General features: G+C 46.5%; 2 protein-coding genes across 2 annotated transcripts; one reads left to right on the top strand and one right to left on the bottom strand.

Moving 5' to 3' along the window:
• Positions 1 to 2432: 2432 nt before the first annotated feature.
• cUnh2orf69 (chromosome Un C2orf69 homolog) lies at positions 2433 to 6390 on the bottom strand (the record flags this gene model as incomplete). Its single annotated transcript, XM_080498249.1, has 3 exons — positions 6052 to 6390; positions 2985 to 3223; positions 2433 to 2889 (listed from the first exon to the last, which is right to left on the bottom strand). Exons 1-3 carry the CDS (start codon positions 6271 to 6273, stop codon positions 2433 to 2435), a joined length of 918 nt encoding a protein of 305 aa, XP_080354375.1. The 5' UTR covers positions 6274 to 6390.
• Positions 6391 to 7298: 908 nt separating this feature from the next.
• ftcdnl1 (formiminotransferase cyclodeaminase N-terminal like 1) lies at positions 7299 to 16299 on the top strand. The gene is given in 8 exon segments (XM_080498778.1): positions 7299 to 7381; positions 8745 to 8863; positions 11239 to 11334; positions 12199 to 12354; positions 14510 to 14701; positions 15186 to 15197; positions 15200 to 15432; positions 15434 to 16299. Coding segments are annotated over 7 exon segments (1008 nt in total). The 5' UTR covers positions 7299 to 7381; positions 8745 to 8748; the 3' UTR covers positions 15638 to 16299.
• Positions 16300 to 18020: the final 1721 nt, after the last annotated feature.

Genomic DNA, 18020 nt, shown 5'->3' with positions numbered 1-18020 from the left:
TACAAAAAAAACCGTGATGCTGCAGGAGGGTTCAGCCCAGTTTTGTTCGTTTTTGTTTCCTGACTCAATAAGTCGTGTTTGAAGTGTTGAAAAACAAAACAAAACATTCCGCCGCAGCTTCTTCCTCTTCCTCCTCCTCCTCTTCCTCCTCAGCACTTAATGAAAGGAGGAGTTCACGGCGTTCTCGTTATTCGTTCCTCTTATTTATGTGCTGGACGTAGACGTTTTAATATTTTACTGTAAATAAGGTGTCTTATGAAGGAGCCGAGGCGACGGCGTCATTTAAAGCGACGGCAACGTCATTTAAAGCGACGGCGACGTTATTTAAAGCGACGGCGACGTTATTTAAAGCGACGGCGTCATTTAAAGCGACGGCGACGTTATTTAAAGCGACGGCGACGTCATTTAAAGCGACGGCGACGTTATTTAAAGCGACGGCGACGTCATTTAAAGCGACGGCGACGTTATTTAAAGCGACGGCGACGTCATTTAAAGCGACGGCGACGTTATTTAAAGCGACGGCGTCATTTAAAGCGACGGCGACGTTATTTAAAGCGACGGCGTCATTTAAAGTGACGACGGCGTCATTTAAAGTGACGACGGCGTCATTTAAAGCGACGGCGTCATTTAAAGCGACGGCGTCATTTAAAGCGACGGCGTCATTTAAAGCAACGGCGTTATTTAAGACGACGGCGTCATTTAAAGCGACGGTGTTATTTAAAGCGACGGCGTCATTTAAAGCGACGGCGTCATTTAAAGTGACGACGGCGTTATTTAAAGCGACGGCGTTATTTAAAGTGACGACGGCGTTATTTAAAGTGACGACGGCGTTATTTAAAGCGACGGCGTCATTTAAAGCAACGGCGTTATTTAAAGCGACGGGAGGCTCTGGTGGGGGTTTGTTTGTTTGTTTGTTTGTTTTTGTTTGTTCAAAAGGAGGCAGGAAGGAGAGTTCAGTGTGAAGGAAGTGAGGAAAGTGTTGGAAGGATTAACGGGACGGTTTGGATTGAGGGAGACGAGGAAGTGATGAAGAGTCGAGGTGTGTGTCTCTGTGTGTCTCTGTGTGTGTGTGTGTGTGTGTGTGGCTGTCTCTGTGTGTGTGTGTGTGTGTGTGATGTCAGTGACGATCGGTGTCGACCTCCTTTGTCACTCAGACTGACGCTCCTCTGTGACGTCATCTGTGTTTGTTGTTTTTTTTACCCCCCTCTTTTTTTTTGGTTCTTTTTAATCTGAGCATCTGATTTGCATTGAAACGACTAAAAAAACAAAAATAAAACCCAGATGTGTATCGTGACCAGCTGCAGGCTAACACGTAGGCGTCACAACGCAGACTGAAAAAAAAAAAAACAGCTCATTAAAGATTGTAGAAAATTAACTGTGTGTTTTGGGGTGTTTCTTGTCTCTGCCGCCCCCTGCTGGGCGCTCAGGACACAGCAGACGGTTTTTTTTAATTATTTCTGCAGTTTTTTTTATTTTTCAAAAGCGAGCAGGGAACATGGAGGAATGACTCAGAAGTTACATTCACAGCGGTGCAAAGACGCAGTTCAAGCCTCGCGCGGGTAAACATGTCAACAAGAGGGGTTGCCGTGGCGACGGGAGCAGGGGGAGGAGCGGCCGCTAGTACAGATTCGACGCGTATAATGCTACCATGACTCGGCAGATTTCCTCACAGCTGACGGGCCGGTCGGATAATTCAACATAAAACACTTAAGTTCACTGTGACAATTGGAGAAATAAGCACTTTATCACTTTAAGTTCTTACCGATGGCTCAATAATGGTAATAATTAAAAATAAATGGTAAACGTAATTTCCGCACTCAGCAAATGAGTTAAATCGTGCGATTTTAAATTAAACCTTTCATCTCTTTGCGGACAAACTGAGGTTTGGAATTCACACATTCGTCACGTCGACTTCCGGCCGTTAAAACTACAGATGTAAAACACCGGATGCCTCGCGGCATCCCGTGTTCTGTATCCATGGTTACGAAGCAGGGGGAGCGGCCGCTAGAACAGATTAGACACGTGTAATGCTACCATGACTCGGCAGATTTCCTCACAGCTGACGGGCCGGTCGGATAATTCAACATAAAACACTTAAGTTCACTGTGACAATTGGAGAAATAAGCACTTTATCACTTTAAGTTCTTACCGATGGCTCAATAATAGTAATAATTAAAAATAAATGGTAAACGTAATTTCCGCACTCCGCAAATGAGTTAAATCGTGCGAGTTTAAATTAACCCTTTCATCTCTTTGCGGACAAACTGAGGTTCGGAATTCACACATTCGTCACGTCGACTTCCAGCCGTTAAAACTACAGATGTAAAACGCCGGGTGCCTCGCGGCGCCGCCATCTTGGAGAGGGAGACCTCTCCAAGATGGCGGCGCCGCGAGGCACCCGGCGTTCCGTATCCTTGGTTCCGACGCCGGGCTCAGAACTCCAGCAGGACCCTGAAGTGGTTGTGGATGGAGGCGGGCTCGTCCTGGAAGTGCAGCTTGCTGCTGGGACACGCCCCCAGCTCCTCCAGCGCCCGCACGAAGTGGGCGTGCTCGCGGCCCACCCACGCCCTGGCCGGGTCGCGCACCTCGTAGGGCGTGACGTGGGCGTGCACCGACACGCCGCTGGCCGCCAGCGCCGCCAGCGCCCGCGCGTCCGTCACCCAGGTCTCGCTGCCGCCCGGGTGGCCGCCGTCCAGCCAGAACATGGCCGACAGCCGGCCGGCGAAGGGCGCCATGCCGGGGTCGGCGAAGGCGCCGCCCAGCTCGTACGCCACCTGGTTGAGGACCACGCAGCCTTTGCTGAAGCCCACCAGCGCCAGGGAGAAGTCCGGGGGGGGGTCGGGGGGGCCGGGCAGCTGGGCTCGCCGCATGGCGTGGGTCAGCAGGGCCCTGCAAGGGGGGGGGGGGGGGAACGCCACAAGCTAAATCAAACCGTCACCGTGGGAACGGGGGGTAAAAGATGCATGGCGGGGTTGACCTCCGACCTGAGCTGGCGGAGGGCGCCGCCCTCCTCCGGGTAGCCGCCGTGCTCCGGGGCGCCGAACACGCTGCTCCGCACGAAGTTGTGGTAGCAGCTGAACTTGTGCAGGTACATGCGGGACGCCCGCACCACCCACACGTGGCGGCCGGGGAACCGGCGGCCCAGCAGGAGGGCCACTTCCTCCAGGCTCCAGCAGAGCCAGCGGGAACCTTCGGGCTGCAGCGACATCTCCTGCTGGAAGTTCTGAGACGGAACCCAGACGGAACCGGTTAGTATAGAACAGTGTTCTTCAACCGCTGTCACCGTAATGACAATCCAACTTGGTGCTTTTATTTTGACAGTCACCGTAATAACAATCCAACTTAGTGCTTTTATTTTGACAGTCACCGTAATAACAATCCAACTTTGTACTTTTATTTTGACAGTCACCGTAATAACAATCCAACTTGGTGCTTTTATTTTGACAGTCACCGTAATAACAATCCAACTTAGTGCTTTGATTTTGACAGTCACCGTAATAACAATCCAACTTAGTGCTTTTATTTTGACAGTCACCGTAATAACAATCCAAATGTACTTTTATTTTGACAGTCACCGTAATAACAATCCAACTTGGTGCTTTTATTTTGACAGTCACCGTAATAACAATCCAACTTTGTACTTTTATTTTGACAGTCACCGTAATAACAATCCAACTTGGTAGTTTTATTTTGACAGTCACCGTAATAACAATCCAACTTGGTGCTTTTATTTTGACAGTCACCGTAATAACAATCCAACTTAGTGCTTTGATTTTGACAGTCACCGTAATAACAATCCAACTTAGTGCTTTTATTTTGACAGTCACCGTAATAACAATCCAACTTGGTAGTTTTATTTTGACAGTCACTGTAATAACAATCCAACTTAGTGCTTTGATTTTGACAGTCACCGTAATGACAATCCAACTTGGTGCTTTTATTTTGACAGTCACCGTAATGACAATCCAACTTGGTGCTTTTATTTTGACAGTCACCGTAATGACAATCCAACTTGGTGCTTTTATTTTGACAGTCACTGTAATAACAATCCAACTTGGTGCTTTTATTTTGACAGTCACCGTAATAACAATCCAACTTTGTACTTTTATTTTGACAGTCACCGTAATAACAATCCAACTTTGTACTTTTATTTTGACAGTCACCGTAATAACAATCCAACTTGGTAGTTTTATTTTGACAGTCACCGTAATAACAATCCAACTTGGTGCTTTTATTTTGACAGTCACCGTAATAACAATCCAACTTAGTGCTTTTATTTTGACAGTCACCGTAATAACAATCCAACTTGGTAGTTTTATTTTGGCAGTCACCGTAATAACAATCCAACTTGGTGCTTTTATTTTGACAGTCACCGTAATAACAATCCAACTTAGTGCTTTGATTTTGACAGTCACCGTAATGACAATCCAACTTGGTGCTTTTATTTTGACAGTCACCATAATGACAATCCAACTTGGTGCTTTTATTTTGACAGTCACTGTAATAACAATCCAACTTGGTGCTTTTATTTTGACAGTCACCGTAATAACAATCCAACTTTGTACTTTTATTTTGACAGTCACCGTAATAACAATCCAGCTTGGTAGTTTTATTTTGACAGTCATCGTAATAACAATCCAACTTGGTAGTCTTATTTTGACAGTCACCGTAATAACAATCCAACTTGCTGCTTTTATTTTGACGGGTACCATAATAACAGTCTAACTTGGTGGTTTTATTTTGACAGTCACCGTAATAAAAGTCTAACTTGGTACTTTTATTTTGACAGTCACCATAATAACAATCCAACTTGGTACTTTTATTTTGACAGTCACCGTCACTTCACTTTCACTTGTATTAGCTGGTTAGTTCAGTGTTTTTCAACCACTGCTGTTTCCTCCAGATCTAGTGTTAATAGAGGCTACAGAGTTTCACATTTTACCATTTCCGGTTGCTGGTGTGACTCCAGATGTTTCCAAACAAGAAAGAAAATAAGGTTGAACAACCCTGGTACAAAGCAGGTCACGTGGCTGCAGCTCCCTCTAGTGGTCAGAACCGGGAAAAGCTTCTTGGTGATGTTGACAGTAAATTATTGTCTGTTTTTTTCTGAATAACTGGTTTTTGAAACGACCTGGAGGTCATTCCACTTTCCTTCCTCCTCCTGCCGTCCAACCGGAGGACATCCGTGTCTCTACGTCTGTCCTGCAGTTCTCATACAAAACATAAATAATTCGGCGGCGTCTGAAAATGGGACGAATAATAATAATTTGAATTATTCCAGCAGATTTTTTTTCTTTTTAATAATAAAACTGTCCTCGTCGTCCTCCTGCGCTGAAACGGGAGGAAGTGAAGCCGTCGGACCAGTTTCACAGGTTCAAAGCGTAACGATGACATCACAAAGCAAACCTGCAGGAAGGAGTGAAAACAAACTGCTTCTGTTTCTCATCTTTAAAAGAAAATTACCATTTTTAGTGTCGTGCCGGGCCTGATCACATCGAGATTTCTATAAACTATTAAACAAGATTCAATTATTTAAAAGCAAAGTGGAAATACACAACCAGATTGTGTGGGTCAGATTTATTCACATGTTTTCAGAGTTTGATTGATTTTAAAATGATCAGTTTGGAAGGAAATAGAAGAAATGAGGATGTTAACATGCCTGTAAATTGTTAAGAGCCCCTCTGCCACATGTTTTTGTGTCACTCTTTTTAAAAATTGTAAAATTTGAGTTGAATAATAGATAACTGTCAAATTATTATTTTAAATTGGGATAAAGATCAATAACAGAAAGGCTACGCAGAGGCTCTGCGGCGGTCCGAGGCTACGCAGAGGCTCCGCGGCGGTCCGAGGCTACGCAGAGGCTCCGCGGCGGTCCGAGGCTACGCAGAGGCTCCGCGGCGGTCCGAGGCTACGCAGAGGCTCCGCGGCGGTCCGAGGCTACGCAGAGGCTCCGCGGCGGTTCGAGGCTACCTAGAGCCCCTGCGGTGGTTCGAGGCTACGCAGAGCCTCTACGTATCGTTTGCGTACGGAGTATACATTGAGCTGTCTCACCTGGATGTCCCCGTGGAAGAACACCACATGCCGGTTCCCCTCCTCCTTGTCCCCGGTGTGAGGCCGCAGGAGCAGCAGGTCGTTCTCCCGGTCCGGGCCGTATCCGGGCACCGCCAGCAGCTTCTGCAGTCCCCCGCGGAGCGCATCCCCGGCGGGGCCCGCGGGAGACGTCATGGCTCCGGCGGCGGGGGTTCGCGTCGGGCCGCTGTTAGCCGTTAGCATCACGGGCCGTCGGCAGCACAAGCAGGCCGGGGGGGAGCCTCGCGGAGCGGACTGCAAACACACATCGCGGCCCGCCTCACATTGGGAATCTTTCCTAATAAATAAGGAGAATTGACTGCGCCGGGACGGCTGGAGGTCCTTTGTTGACCACGAAGCGGCGCTGTTCGTCAAAAAACACCGCGAACTCCGGAGACGAGCCGACGGACACACCGAGCGCTACTGCGCATGTCCATGTGCAAAGACCATATCAACGAGAGCATTCACTCCCATGTTGTCCTTTTGCGGCTTCATCAAAGACGATATATATGACAAGAGAATTCACTCCCAATACTTACCGTTGGCGACAAAAAATAAGAAAAACTATATATGTATATATATGTGTATGTGTATGTGTGTATATATATATATGTGTGTGTGTGTATATATATGTGTGTGTGTATATGTATATACATATATATGTGTGTATATGTATATATATATATGTATACATATGTGTGTGTGTGTGTGCGTGCTTCTTTCATTATATATAACCTGAGAATTATGGGAATCATATCAACATGATTCACTATCATTTACAGATAAAAGAATATTGAGCAAATATAAACATTTCTCAGACACTCAGCACTTATTTTTCTCAAGCTAAAACTAAATTGGGTAATTGTGCATTTTTTTATTTATTTACATATTTACTTAGTACCATGCCGGGTTTTTAAATGTTTTTTTTTTTTTATAAAAGACTTAATTAAACACACTTGTTCAATTTGTGACCAACCAGCAAAACGGGTCCGTTATTAAATTAAATAAAATGTCCAAACCACAGAGGTCACAATTCACCTTTATATTATTTATATATCATATATTTATATTAAGTTATTCTAGCTCTCCGTACGTCTAAATCCTAACGAAGCAGATGTTTATTTGTTAAAGGGGGGGGAACTATCTTGCTGTCCCTGAACCGTGTTCCCTCTTGGAGTATCGTGCAGCGAGTGTCACGTGGTTTGGCTCTCAGGTCAACTCACCGCGGCTGCTCGAGCAGAACGATTCTCTCAGCTCGTTGTTTTGTTTTCTCCTCCTTCTCTTCCACAGACGAGCTGCCACGTGAACACAAGTAAGCCCCGGAGCCGCTGGCTCCTCTCACACGTTCCTCTCACACGTCGGCACGGACCAGTACCGAGTAACGAACTTTGCACCTGGTCTTGTAACGGGAGTAACGAGAAACACACACTTCAAAACTTCCACCGGAATGAGCTGCACCTCCTCTATAAACTGTTAAAGTCTGTCAAAGTCTGACACGCGGGGTTTTATTGGCGACTATAAACACTCGTGGAGGGGTTTTGCAGAAAAGTGCAGTTCCTCCCATTGCCTGCAGGTGGCGTTAATGAAATACCACACACGGCCACTGGGTGGCAGCAGGGAGTCACACTTTTTCAGCTCCCTGTAAATATCTAAAGCGTTTATACGTTTATTATGAGAACTAAACGGTTTTTTTGGGGTGTTTTTTTTTTAAGTTTTCATCTAAGAAAAGTTTCATGTCATTTTTGCATAATAACATTTTGGAACAAGATTAAATTGACAAAAAGAAAATCTGAATTGTAATATTTTTCTAGTTTTCTGCCTTATTTATTCTAATGTCTGCATAGAACGTTCCCTATGTTATACAGGATTTTTGTGGGTGTCTGTATATATTTATGTATATATATATATATATATATATATATTCTTTGACTTCTTCATCACATTAACAGTTCCTCTGCTTTTATACAAGCAGCTTAATAAGTCATGTGACCAACAACACAAAACAAACCAAAAAAACACAAAATGCAACTTATTTTCTGGAAAATATCATATATATGTAATACATAAATGTGTGTGTGTGTGTGTATATGTGTATATATATAATTTCCAGAGGAAGAAAAATATATATTTCCAGAAACTAAGTTAGATTTTGTGTTTTTGTTGTTTGTTTTGTGTTGTTGGTCACATGACTTGTTAAGCTGCTTGTATAAAAGCAGAGGAACTGTTGATGTGATGAAGAAATCATAGAAGATTAAAAGCTGGAGGAAAAATAAAAACACAATCACAGAAGCTTGTGGAACTCGTGGCGGACATGTTGACTCCGTGGTCGTTTCCGTGACAACGAGTCTCTTTTTCAAAACGTTGCTGCGTAAATGTGAAACTTTTCTAAAAGATGTGGCGTCACTTGAAGTGTTGTTTTATTGGAGCCTTGAATCTTTCATATATTCAGAATTCTGAAAAGGAGAATAACTGGAAATATGCAACACTTTTTTGTTTTTTTTCCCGAAAGATGTGAGTTAAAGTCACGAAACTATGATATGTATTATCGCCGTCGTATAAATTGACTGACTTTATTTCAGCTGTTAAATGAATATATCAGTGCTTTATTAAAAAAACAAAAAACAAATAAGACAAAAAGGTAATTTGCTGTGTTTCCCGTCGCCGTGTGTCTCCAGCGCCATGGCGACCAGCTCGGCGGGCCGGCGGCTGGCGGCGTGTCTCCTCAACGTCTCCGAGGCTCGCAGGAAGGACGTGGTGGAGACGGTGGCCACGGCGGCGCTGTACGACGCCCAGGGCAAGTCCAGCAAGTCCAGCAAGTCCGGCGGCTCGTTAACGCCGCGAATCACTGACGAGGTTTTGGTGTTTAATCCTCCTGCTGCGAAGAAGAAAGAAACTGAAATACAGTAAAATACTAGAAGACGACTGTCCTCTGACAACTCGGAGGACAGTCTCTTATTGTGGCGGGAGATGCGGAATATTTCCTTTAGGCCAAATACAATCAACAGGGGCTTTTATTTTGACACCCACCAATCAGGAACGCCGTGGCAGGAGCACACGACGCGCAAAACCCTCGTCACTCCCCGGTCGCCGACTTACAAATATTAAACTCGGCACAACTAGATCAACTCCCATAATGCATCAGCGCCAAGCGAACTCCCATTACGCATCAGCGCCAAGCGAACTCCCATAATGCATCAGCGCCAAGCGAACTCCCATAACGCATCAGCGCCAAGCCAGCTCCCATAATGCATCAGCGCCAAGCCAACTCCCAAAATGCATCAGCGCCAAGCCAGCTCCCATAGTGCATCAGTGCCAAGTGAACTCCCATAATGCATCAGCGCCAAGCCGACTCCCATAATGCATCAGTGCCAAGTGAACTCCCATAATGCATCAACGCCAAGCCAGCTCCCATAATGCATCAGCGCCAAGCCAGCTCCCATAATGCATCAGCACCAAGCCAGCTCCCATAATGCATCAGCGCCAAGCCACCTCCCATAATGCATCAGTGCCAAGCCAACTCCCATAATGCATCAGCGCCATGCCAACTCCCATAATGCATCAGCGCCAAGCCAACTCCCATAATGCATCAGTGCCAAGTGAACTCCCATAATGCATCAGCGCCAAGCCAACTCCCATAATGCATGAGCGCCAAGCCAACTCCCATAATGCATCAGCGCCAAGCCAGCTCCCATAATGCATCAGCGCCAAGCCAACTCCCATAATGCATGAGCGCCAAGCCAGCTCCCATAATGCATCAGCGCCAAGCCACCTCCCATAATGCATCACCGCCAAGCCAACTCCCATAATGCATCACCGCCAAGCCAACTCCCATAATGCATCAGTGCCATGCCAACTCCCATAATGCATCAGCACCAAGCCAGCTCCCATAATGCATCAGCGCCAAGCCAGCTCCCATAATGCATCAGCGCCAAGCCAGCTCCCATAATGCATCAGTGCCAAGCCAACTCCCATAATGCATCAGTGCCATGCCAACTCCCATAATGCATCAGCACCAAGCCAGCTCCCATAATGCATCAGCACCAAGCCAGCTCCCATAATGCATCACCGCCAAGCCAACTCCCATAATGCATCAGCACCAAGCCAGCTCCCATAATGCATCACCGCCAAGCCAACTCCCATAATGCATCAGCACCAAGCCAGCTCCCATGAAGCATGAGCGCCAAGCCAGCTCCCATAATGCATCAGCGCCAAGCCAACTCCCATAATGCATCAGCGCCAAGCCAACTCCCATAATGCATCAGCGCCAAGCCAACTCCCATAATGCATCAGCGCCATGCCAACTCCCATAATGCATCAGCACCAAGCCAGCTCCCATAATGCATCAGCGCCAAGCCAGCTCCCATAATGCATGAGCGCCAAGCCAGCTCCCATAATGCATCAGCGCCAAGCCACCTCCCATAATGCATCAGCACCAAGCCACCTCCCATAATGCATCAGCACCAAGCCAACTCCCATAATGCATGAGCGCCAAGCCAGCTCCCATAATGCATCAGCGCCAAGCCAGCTCCCATAATGCATCAGCGCCAAGCCAACTCCCATAATGCATCAGCGCCAAGCCAGCTCCCATAATGCATCAGCGCCAAGCCACCTCCCATAATGCATCAGCGCCAAGCCAGCTCCCATAATGCATCAGCGCCAAGCCAACTCCCATAATGCATCAGCTCCGTGACGCTACGTGACGCTACGAGTGTTTATAACAAAATCAAGACGTGAAACTGCATGAAAGAAACCTAAACTATGATTCAATAGCAGCCGCCAGACTCCCAACAAGATATAAAAAAAATTTTAAATCATTTTTTTATTTTTAAGTGTGGAAAAGGGGTGGGGCAAAAGGGGGCGGGGTTAACCTTTGACCCAGACCTGTCAAATGAGTTTGATGAAAGGGATGTCAGAGTCAATATGTTGCATTGTAGATGTGATCAGAGCCGACCTGGGGGAAGAGCAGAACGTCTGTTCCGCCACCGGGGGCTCTGGACCCTTGGAGACGTTTCACAACTGCAAAAAAGTGAAGTGAAACTTCATTTAAATTCACTCTAACAAGTACGTTTTTGTTTTGTTTGGGGTTTTTTTTCCTCCTTGATTGCTGGACCTCCGCCGTCGCCATGGCGATGAGACGCTTCTACCGCTTCCTGTGGCGCCGCCGAGCAGGCGTCCGACGCCACGGCGCCACCGTGCTGAACATCTTCAACGACCACGACTACAACCGCTCCGTCATCACCATCGTGGCCGACATCGACTCCCTGGGTGAGTCCAGCTTTTTATTTATTTAAACAAACAGTCTGGGGTTTAAAGTCCCAGTGAAATGTAAAACACTACTTTATAAAAAACGATAGTTGTGGTTCTACTTGTAAGGTTCCTCCGACTCTGCCCCTCCACTGTTGTCGCTTAACAAAGTTATTTGAATTTTGAATCTCCAGCCGAGGAAGTCGGGGGAATCCTTCTTCTTCGTGGGCCATTGTGGGCGGAGCCTATGTGTGACATCACGAGTTGTGCAGATCTCGAACTGTTGTGTTTATATCGGCTTGTTTCCTCTTGAATATCCAAGTTTTTACAGTGTTTTCAAGTTATAGTCGGCGTTTTATGAGCCTTGATGAAAGATTGAGCCTGGAAGAGACCAGAGAGGAGGAAAGGAGGAGGGCGGCGGGAGCCGCTAACTCGGGCGGCTAGCAGCTAGCAGCTTGCGGGAGCCGCTAGCTCGGGAAGCCGAAGCGTCTTCTGCTTCCTCAAACATGTTCCAGACGGGGTCACCGATGGCAGAACCACCTTCTGTGTCTTCTTCATCAATCACTGGTTTGAAATGACCATGATGATGAAATCTGGTTCAATTCAGCCTCCTCGTGGTCAAAACTCTGATCCTCCATAATGTAAACACAACTTGGGCGTGTGCACAACTCGTGATGTCACTCTGTTATTGTCAGAAGCTCCGCCCAGCAGAGGAAATAGCGCCGTTTAGCGGCTATTTTCTCGCAGATTGTCGTGTTTTAACATTTGACCTTCAGCCAGTTAGCAGGAAAACGTTCTAGAAGAGACACCAGAGTGTTTTGGAGGTGGAACCTTCATTTCACTGGGACTTTAAACGGTAAAGCAGAGCTGGTCTGTCGCCGGCAGGCGAGGCCGTCCTGTCTGCGTGCGAGGCGGCGTGCGGCCTGATCGACCTGAGCGCCCACCGCGGGCTCCACCCCTGCATGGGCGCCGTGGACCTGGTGCCCTTCTACCCGCTGGGGGAGGAGGTGGGGGCGGAGCTCTGCGCCCAGGAGGCCCGAGGTGAGGCGACGTCGCCGCTGCTGGTTCAGGTTCTACTGAGCGTGTGCAGAACCGCGGGGCCGCTGTACCGAGGGTACACCTCAGATGTAGGTCAAATTAATGCGACGTAAATCTCACTGGAGACGTACAAACTCTGCAACTAACAGTTAAGGAAACACCGATACTCGTTTTGTCACTTCCGATACCGATACCAGAATGTGGATATCTGCTGATACCGATACCGATATCAGAATGTGGATATCTGCTGATACCATCCCGATACCAGAATGTGGATATCTTCCGATACCGACACCAGAATGTGGATATCTGCAGATACCGATACTATCCTGATACCAAAATGTGGATATCTGCCGATATCAGAATGTGGATATCTGCTGATACCATCCCGATACCAGAATGTGGATATCTGCCGATACCGACGCCAGAATGTGGATATCTGCAGATACCGATACTATCCTGATACCAAAATGTGGATATCTGCCGATATCAGAATGTGGATATCTTTCGATACCGATACCAGAATGTGGATATCTGGTGATACCGATACTATCCCGATACCAGAATGTGGATATCTGCCGATACCGATACTATCCCGATACCAGAATGTGGATATCTGCTGATACTGATACTATCCCGATACCAGAATGTGGATATCTGCCGATACAGATACCAGAATGTGGATACCTGCCAATACCAGAATGTGGATATCTGCCTATACCATCCCGATACCAGAGCTGTTTGCTTTAGTATTATTATTATTCTCGTTATTGTTGATTTTTACGAGGCTGTAATAAACTCCTCTACAGTCTCCGGTTCTCCGGTTCTCCGGTTTCCAAACGAAGGGAGTCCGAACGATATATTTTTTTAAGTTTCACCTTTTGAGTCGTTTTCAAAATGTTCAGTTCTTCTGCAGTAGAAATCTTCACGGAGGAGATTCTCCCCCTTTTAAAAAATATATATATATATATTTATATATATATATTTTCAAGTATGAGAAAATGCTGGATGTTCTTCCTCTCATGGTGAAGAAAGAAGAGCTGCTGTGTAACAATATGAGGAAGGTTTTCATGTTTATTAGAGTGGACATGGCCTGCAGGGTTTGGCTTCACTGGAAGGTTTTGGCAGTAAAGGGTGGGGGATGGGGGGGGGGGGGGGGGGGGGGGGGGTGGCGTATGGGGGGTGTACACCTCAGATGTAGGTCAAATTAATGCGATGTAAATCTCACTGGAGACGTACAAACTCTGCAACTACATATACAAACACAGATACTTGTTTTTTCACTTCCGATACCGAAACCAGAATGTGGATATCTGCTGATACCGATACTAGAATGTGGATATCTCCTGATACCGATATTAGAATGTGGATATCTGCCGATACTAGAATGTGGATATCTGCCGATACCGATACTAGAATGTGGATATCTGCCGATGCCGATACCGATACCAGAATGTGGATATCTACCGATACCAGAATGTGGATATCTCCTGATACCGATATTAGAATGTGGATATCTGCCGATACCGATACTAGAATGTGGATATCTGCCGATACCGATACCAGAATGTGGATATCTGCTGATACCGATACCAGAATGTGGATATCTGCCGATACGATACCAGAATGTGGATATCTCCTGATACCGATATTAGAATGTGGATTTCTGCCGATACCGATACCAGAATGTGGATATCTCCTGATACCGATATTAGAATGTGGATATCTGCCGATACCGATACCAGAATGTGGATATCTCCTGATACCGATATTAGAATGTGGATATCTGCCGATACCGATACCAGAATGTGGATATCTGCCGATACCGATACCAGAATGTGGATATCTGCCGATACGATACCAGAATGTGGATATCTCCTGATACCGATATTAGAATGTGGATTTCTGCCGATGCCGATACCAGAATGTGGATATCTCCTGATACCGATATTAGAATGTGGATATCTGGGATTGTGCATTTGAGCTTCGTCCAGAGTGGGAGGTCCTGCTGACAGCTTTAATTATTATTATTGTTATTATTATTATTGGTGTGTGTGTGTGTGTGTGTGTGTGTGTGTGTGTGTGTGTGTGTGTGTGTGTGTGTGTGTGTGTGTGTGTGTGTGTGTGTGTGTGTGTGTGGTGTGTGTGTGTGGCCCAGCGGTGGCCCGGGGGCTGACGGAGAGGGTCCGGGGCTCCAGCGCCTTCCTGTTCGGCTGGGCCGACTCCCCCCTGCAGCGGGGGCTGGCCCAGAGGAGGAAGGAGGCGGGCTGGTTCAGGAAGGGGCGGGGCTTCCTGCAGGACGTCAGGGCGGACGTGGGACCGCCGCCGGGGGCGAGATACGGCCTCACAGGTGAGAGAGAGAGAGAGAGAGACCACGTCTCGTCCAACCCTGTGACTCTCTCTGTGATTGTTATTACGGTAACTGTCAAAATAAAAGTTGGATTGTTGACTACGTGGTCATTTCCGTGACAACGAGTCTCTTTTCAAACGTTGCTGCGTAAATGTGAAACTTTTCTGAAACAAAAAAAAAAAATGCCAAAAAGATGCGACTTCAATTTCATATATTGTTCAGAATTCTGAAAAGGAGAAAAACTGGAAAAATGCAACATTTTTTTCGTTTTTTTTTCCCCCAAAAGATGTTATAGTCACGAAAATATGATATGTATTATTCCCGTTATATATTTACTGACTTTATTTCGGCTGTTCAATGATCCCATCAGTGCTTTATTAAAAAAACCAACAGCAAATAAGACAAAAAAAGTCATTTGCTATGTTTCCCGTCGCCATGGCGACCAGCTCGGCCAATCAAATCCCGTCTTGTGTGTTTTTCCCAGGCGTCGGCGCCGGGCCTACGTCATGAACTGCAACGTGACCATCGGCACGCGGGACGTGGCGTGGGCCCGCGCCGTCGCCGCCGCCATCAGGGAGTCGGCGCCGGGGGGCCTGCCCGGCCGTGCAGGTGCTGGCGCTGCACACGAGGGCGCTGTGGAGATCGCGTGCAACGTGGAAAGCGTGAAGGGGACGGGGGGGGAGGGGACGGCGGGGGAGGGGGGGACGACAACGACGCCCTGGCCGTCCTTCAAGCGTCGGGGGTCAGCCCTACTGCCACGTCCCGGCCGCCCTCATCACGGCGAGGGTCGCCGAGCTGGCGGCGAGGCACGGCGTCCGCGCCGAGGCCGCCGCCCTGGTGGGCTTCACGCCGCGCGAGTGCCGGGCGCTGGCGGAGGCGGCGATATCGCGCGGGATCGGCGAGTTCTGGAAGGAGCGGCGCGGGATCAGGATGTGACACCCGAAGAGCTCAACGCCGTCGAGACGCGGGAAAGTTTTGCGTTCGTTTTTATAATTATTGGTGTTTTTTCACATAATTTATTCAAATAATTCAGTTTGTGTTTTAACAAATGGTGCAACTTTAGCTAATTAGCTTGTGATGCTAATATGGAGACGGAATTCTTTCTAATATTTTACTTGATTGTGGTTTAAATCATGAGGAACTTTTCATTTCCTAAAAATTGTTGGCAAACGACTGGCGAGTACAAACTTTACAATTTGTTAATTTAATTTCTTTTATTTTCTAGTATTAGCCTCATGCCGCTATTCTTTGTAAAAACAAATAATAATAATACGTTGCAAAATCTAACCATTTTGATTCTCTGCTTTGGAAACACAAAATCAAATCAAATTTTATAAATGAGTTATTTTTTATTTAATTCTCCACATTTCATTCATTCATGAAATTAGCTTGTTAACGAGACGTTAATTCAGATTTTTAACCATCATTGTACATCAAAAGGTTGTTTTCTGTTTATTCTGTTTATCAGGGTGAATTGCTTAATTAAAAAAACAAAAGAAAACGTAAGGCAGCAGAAGATTGCCTTTTATTTGTAATATTCTTTTATTATTTACTTTTTTTTACAAAATTAAAATCATATAAAATTACAGGGTTTTTTTTCCTCCAACAAAGCTTTTCTTGTTTTTTCCTTTAAAGACGTCGTTAATTTCCGACACGCAGCTTCGCGGCTCGGCTGCTGTCGATATTTAAAGTGGGTTGAAAAAAGACGACACAAAACGACTCCAGGAAGATTTCCTGGCGTGTCACTTCCTGTTTGGAGGCGGCGGCGGAACTCGTTTACTGACGAGCCTTTTCTCTTCGTTTTCCACCGTCTGTGAGAGACGAGGGAAAACAACATAAACCAGGAGGTTATTTATATCCACGCTAACATTCACGCTAACATCTATGTTAAACTACGCTAACATCCTCACTAACATCTACGCTAACATGCTAACATCTATGCTAACATTCACGCTAACATCTATGTTAACACGCTAACATCCTCACTAACATCTACGCTAACATGCTAACATCTACGCTAACATCTATGTTAACACGCTAACATCCTCACTAACATCTACGCTAACATGCTAACATCTATGCTAACATTCACGCTAACATCTATGTTAACACGCTAACCTCCTCACTAACATCCTACGCTAACATGCTAACATCTATGCTAACATTCACGCTAACATCTATGTTAACACGCTAACATCCTCACTAACATCTACGCTAACATGCTAACATCTACGCTAACACTCTAATCATCCACGCTAACATGCTAACATCCACGCTAACATTCTGCGCCGCCGTTCGTACGAGTTTGAGCCTCGGGGCAACGATGAACTGAGACGGATTCCTCTTCCGGGCTGAACGCTTCGACTGTTTGCGTTATAATTTAAACCGTATGTGAGGTGCATCTGGTCAAATCTGTTAAAATCTGTTAAAATTTTTTTAAAATCTTTTAAAATCTGTTAAACATCTGTTAAAATCCGTTTAAAATCCGTTAAACTGCACAAACTCCGTTTCGGCCGTCACGTCGAGAATCTTTGCGTCTTCGCTCGGATGAACGCTCAGCGCTTTGTGTGTCTTCCAGCTGAGGCTTCTGCACACACGCACACACACACGCACACACACGCACACACACACACACGCACACACGCACACACACACACACACTCAAGCCTGCCAGGCTCGAGAGCATCACGGCCTAATCTAGGTCACAGCATAAACCCAGAGGTATCCTCGGCTACACGCACGCACGCACACACACACACACACACACACACACACACACACACACACACACACACACACACTCTAGCATACCAAATCTGTTTAGACTCGTCTAATTTTCCTTCAGCTGGAAAAAAACACACAAACAAAAAAATGCTTTAGATTTTCACCTCATCCAATGAGATCAGATTTTTTTCCAAAACATGTATTTCCAGACCCCCCCCCCTCACTCACCCCCCCCCCCCCCCCCCGGGCCCCTCATGATGGTCACATGGCCTCCGTTTCCTCCGTTAAGTGCACTTCCTCCTCGCTCCGTCAGGGACTCACTTCGCCGCCACAGCCTGAGAAGCAAAACAAAAACAACCCAAAAATAAATAAATAAATAAATTAAATAAATAAATAAAAAGCTCCTCAGCCTGACAGCCAATCATCAGGGACGATACTGAAACAGAGGAGCTCGTTTCTTTGCATGCGTCCGCAGCCTCTTCTATAAATATTCTCCTCCTCCTCCTCTTCCTCCCCTCCCCCCTCCTCCTCCTCTTCCTCCTCCTCCCCTCCCCCCTCCTCCTCCTCCTCTTCCTCCTTCTACCGTTTCTCCCTC

This window comes from Blennius ocellaris, assembly GCF_963422515.1.
Source record: "Blennius ocellaris genome assembly, chromosome: 6".
Classification (NCBI taxonomy): Eukaryota; Metazoa; Chordata; class Actinopteri; order Blenniiformes; family Blenniidae; genus Blennius; species Blennius ocellaris.
Note: the sequence above shows the minus strand (reverse complement) of the source record. Positions and strands in the feature narration are given on the sequence as shown.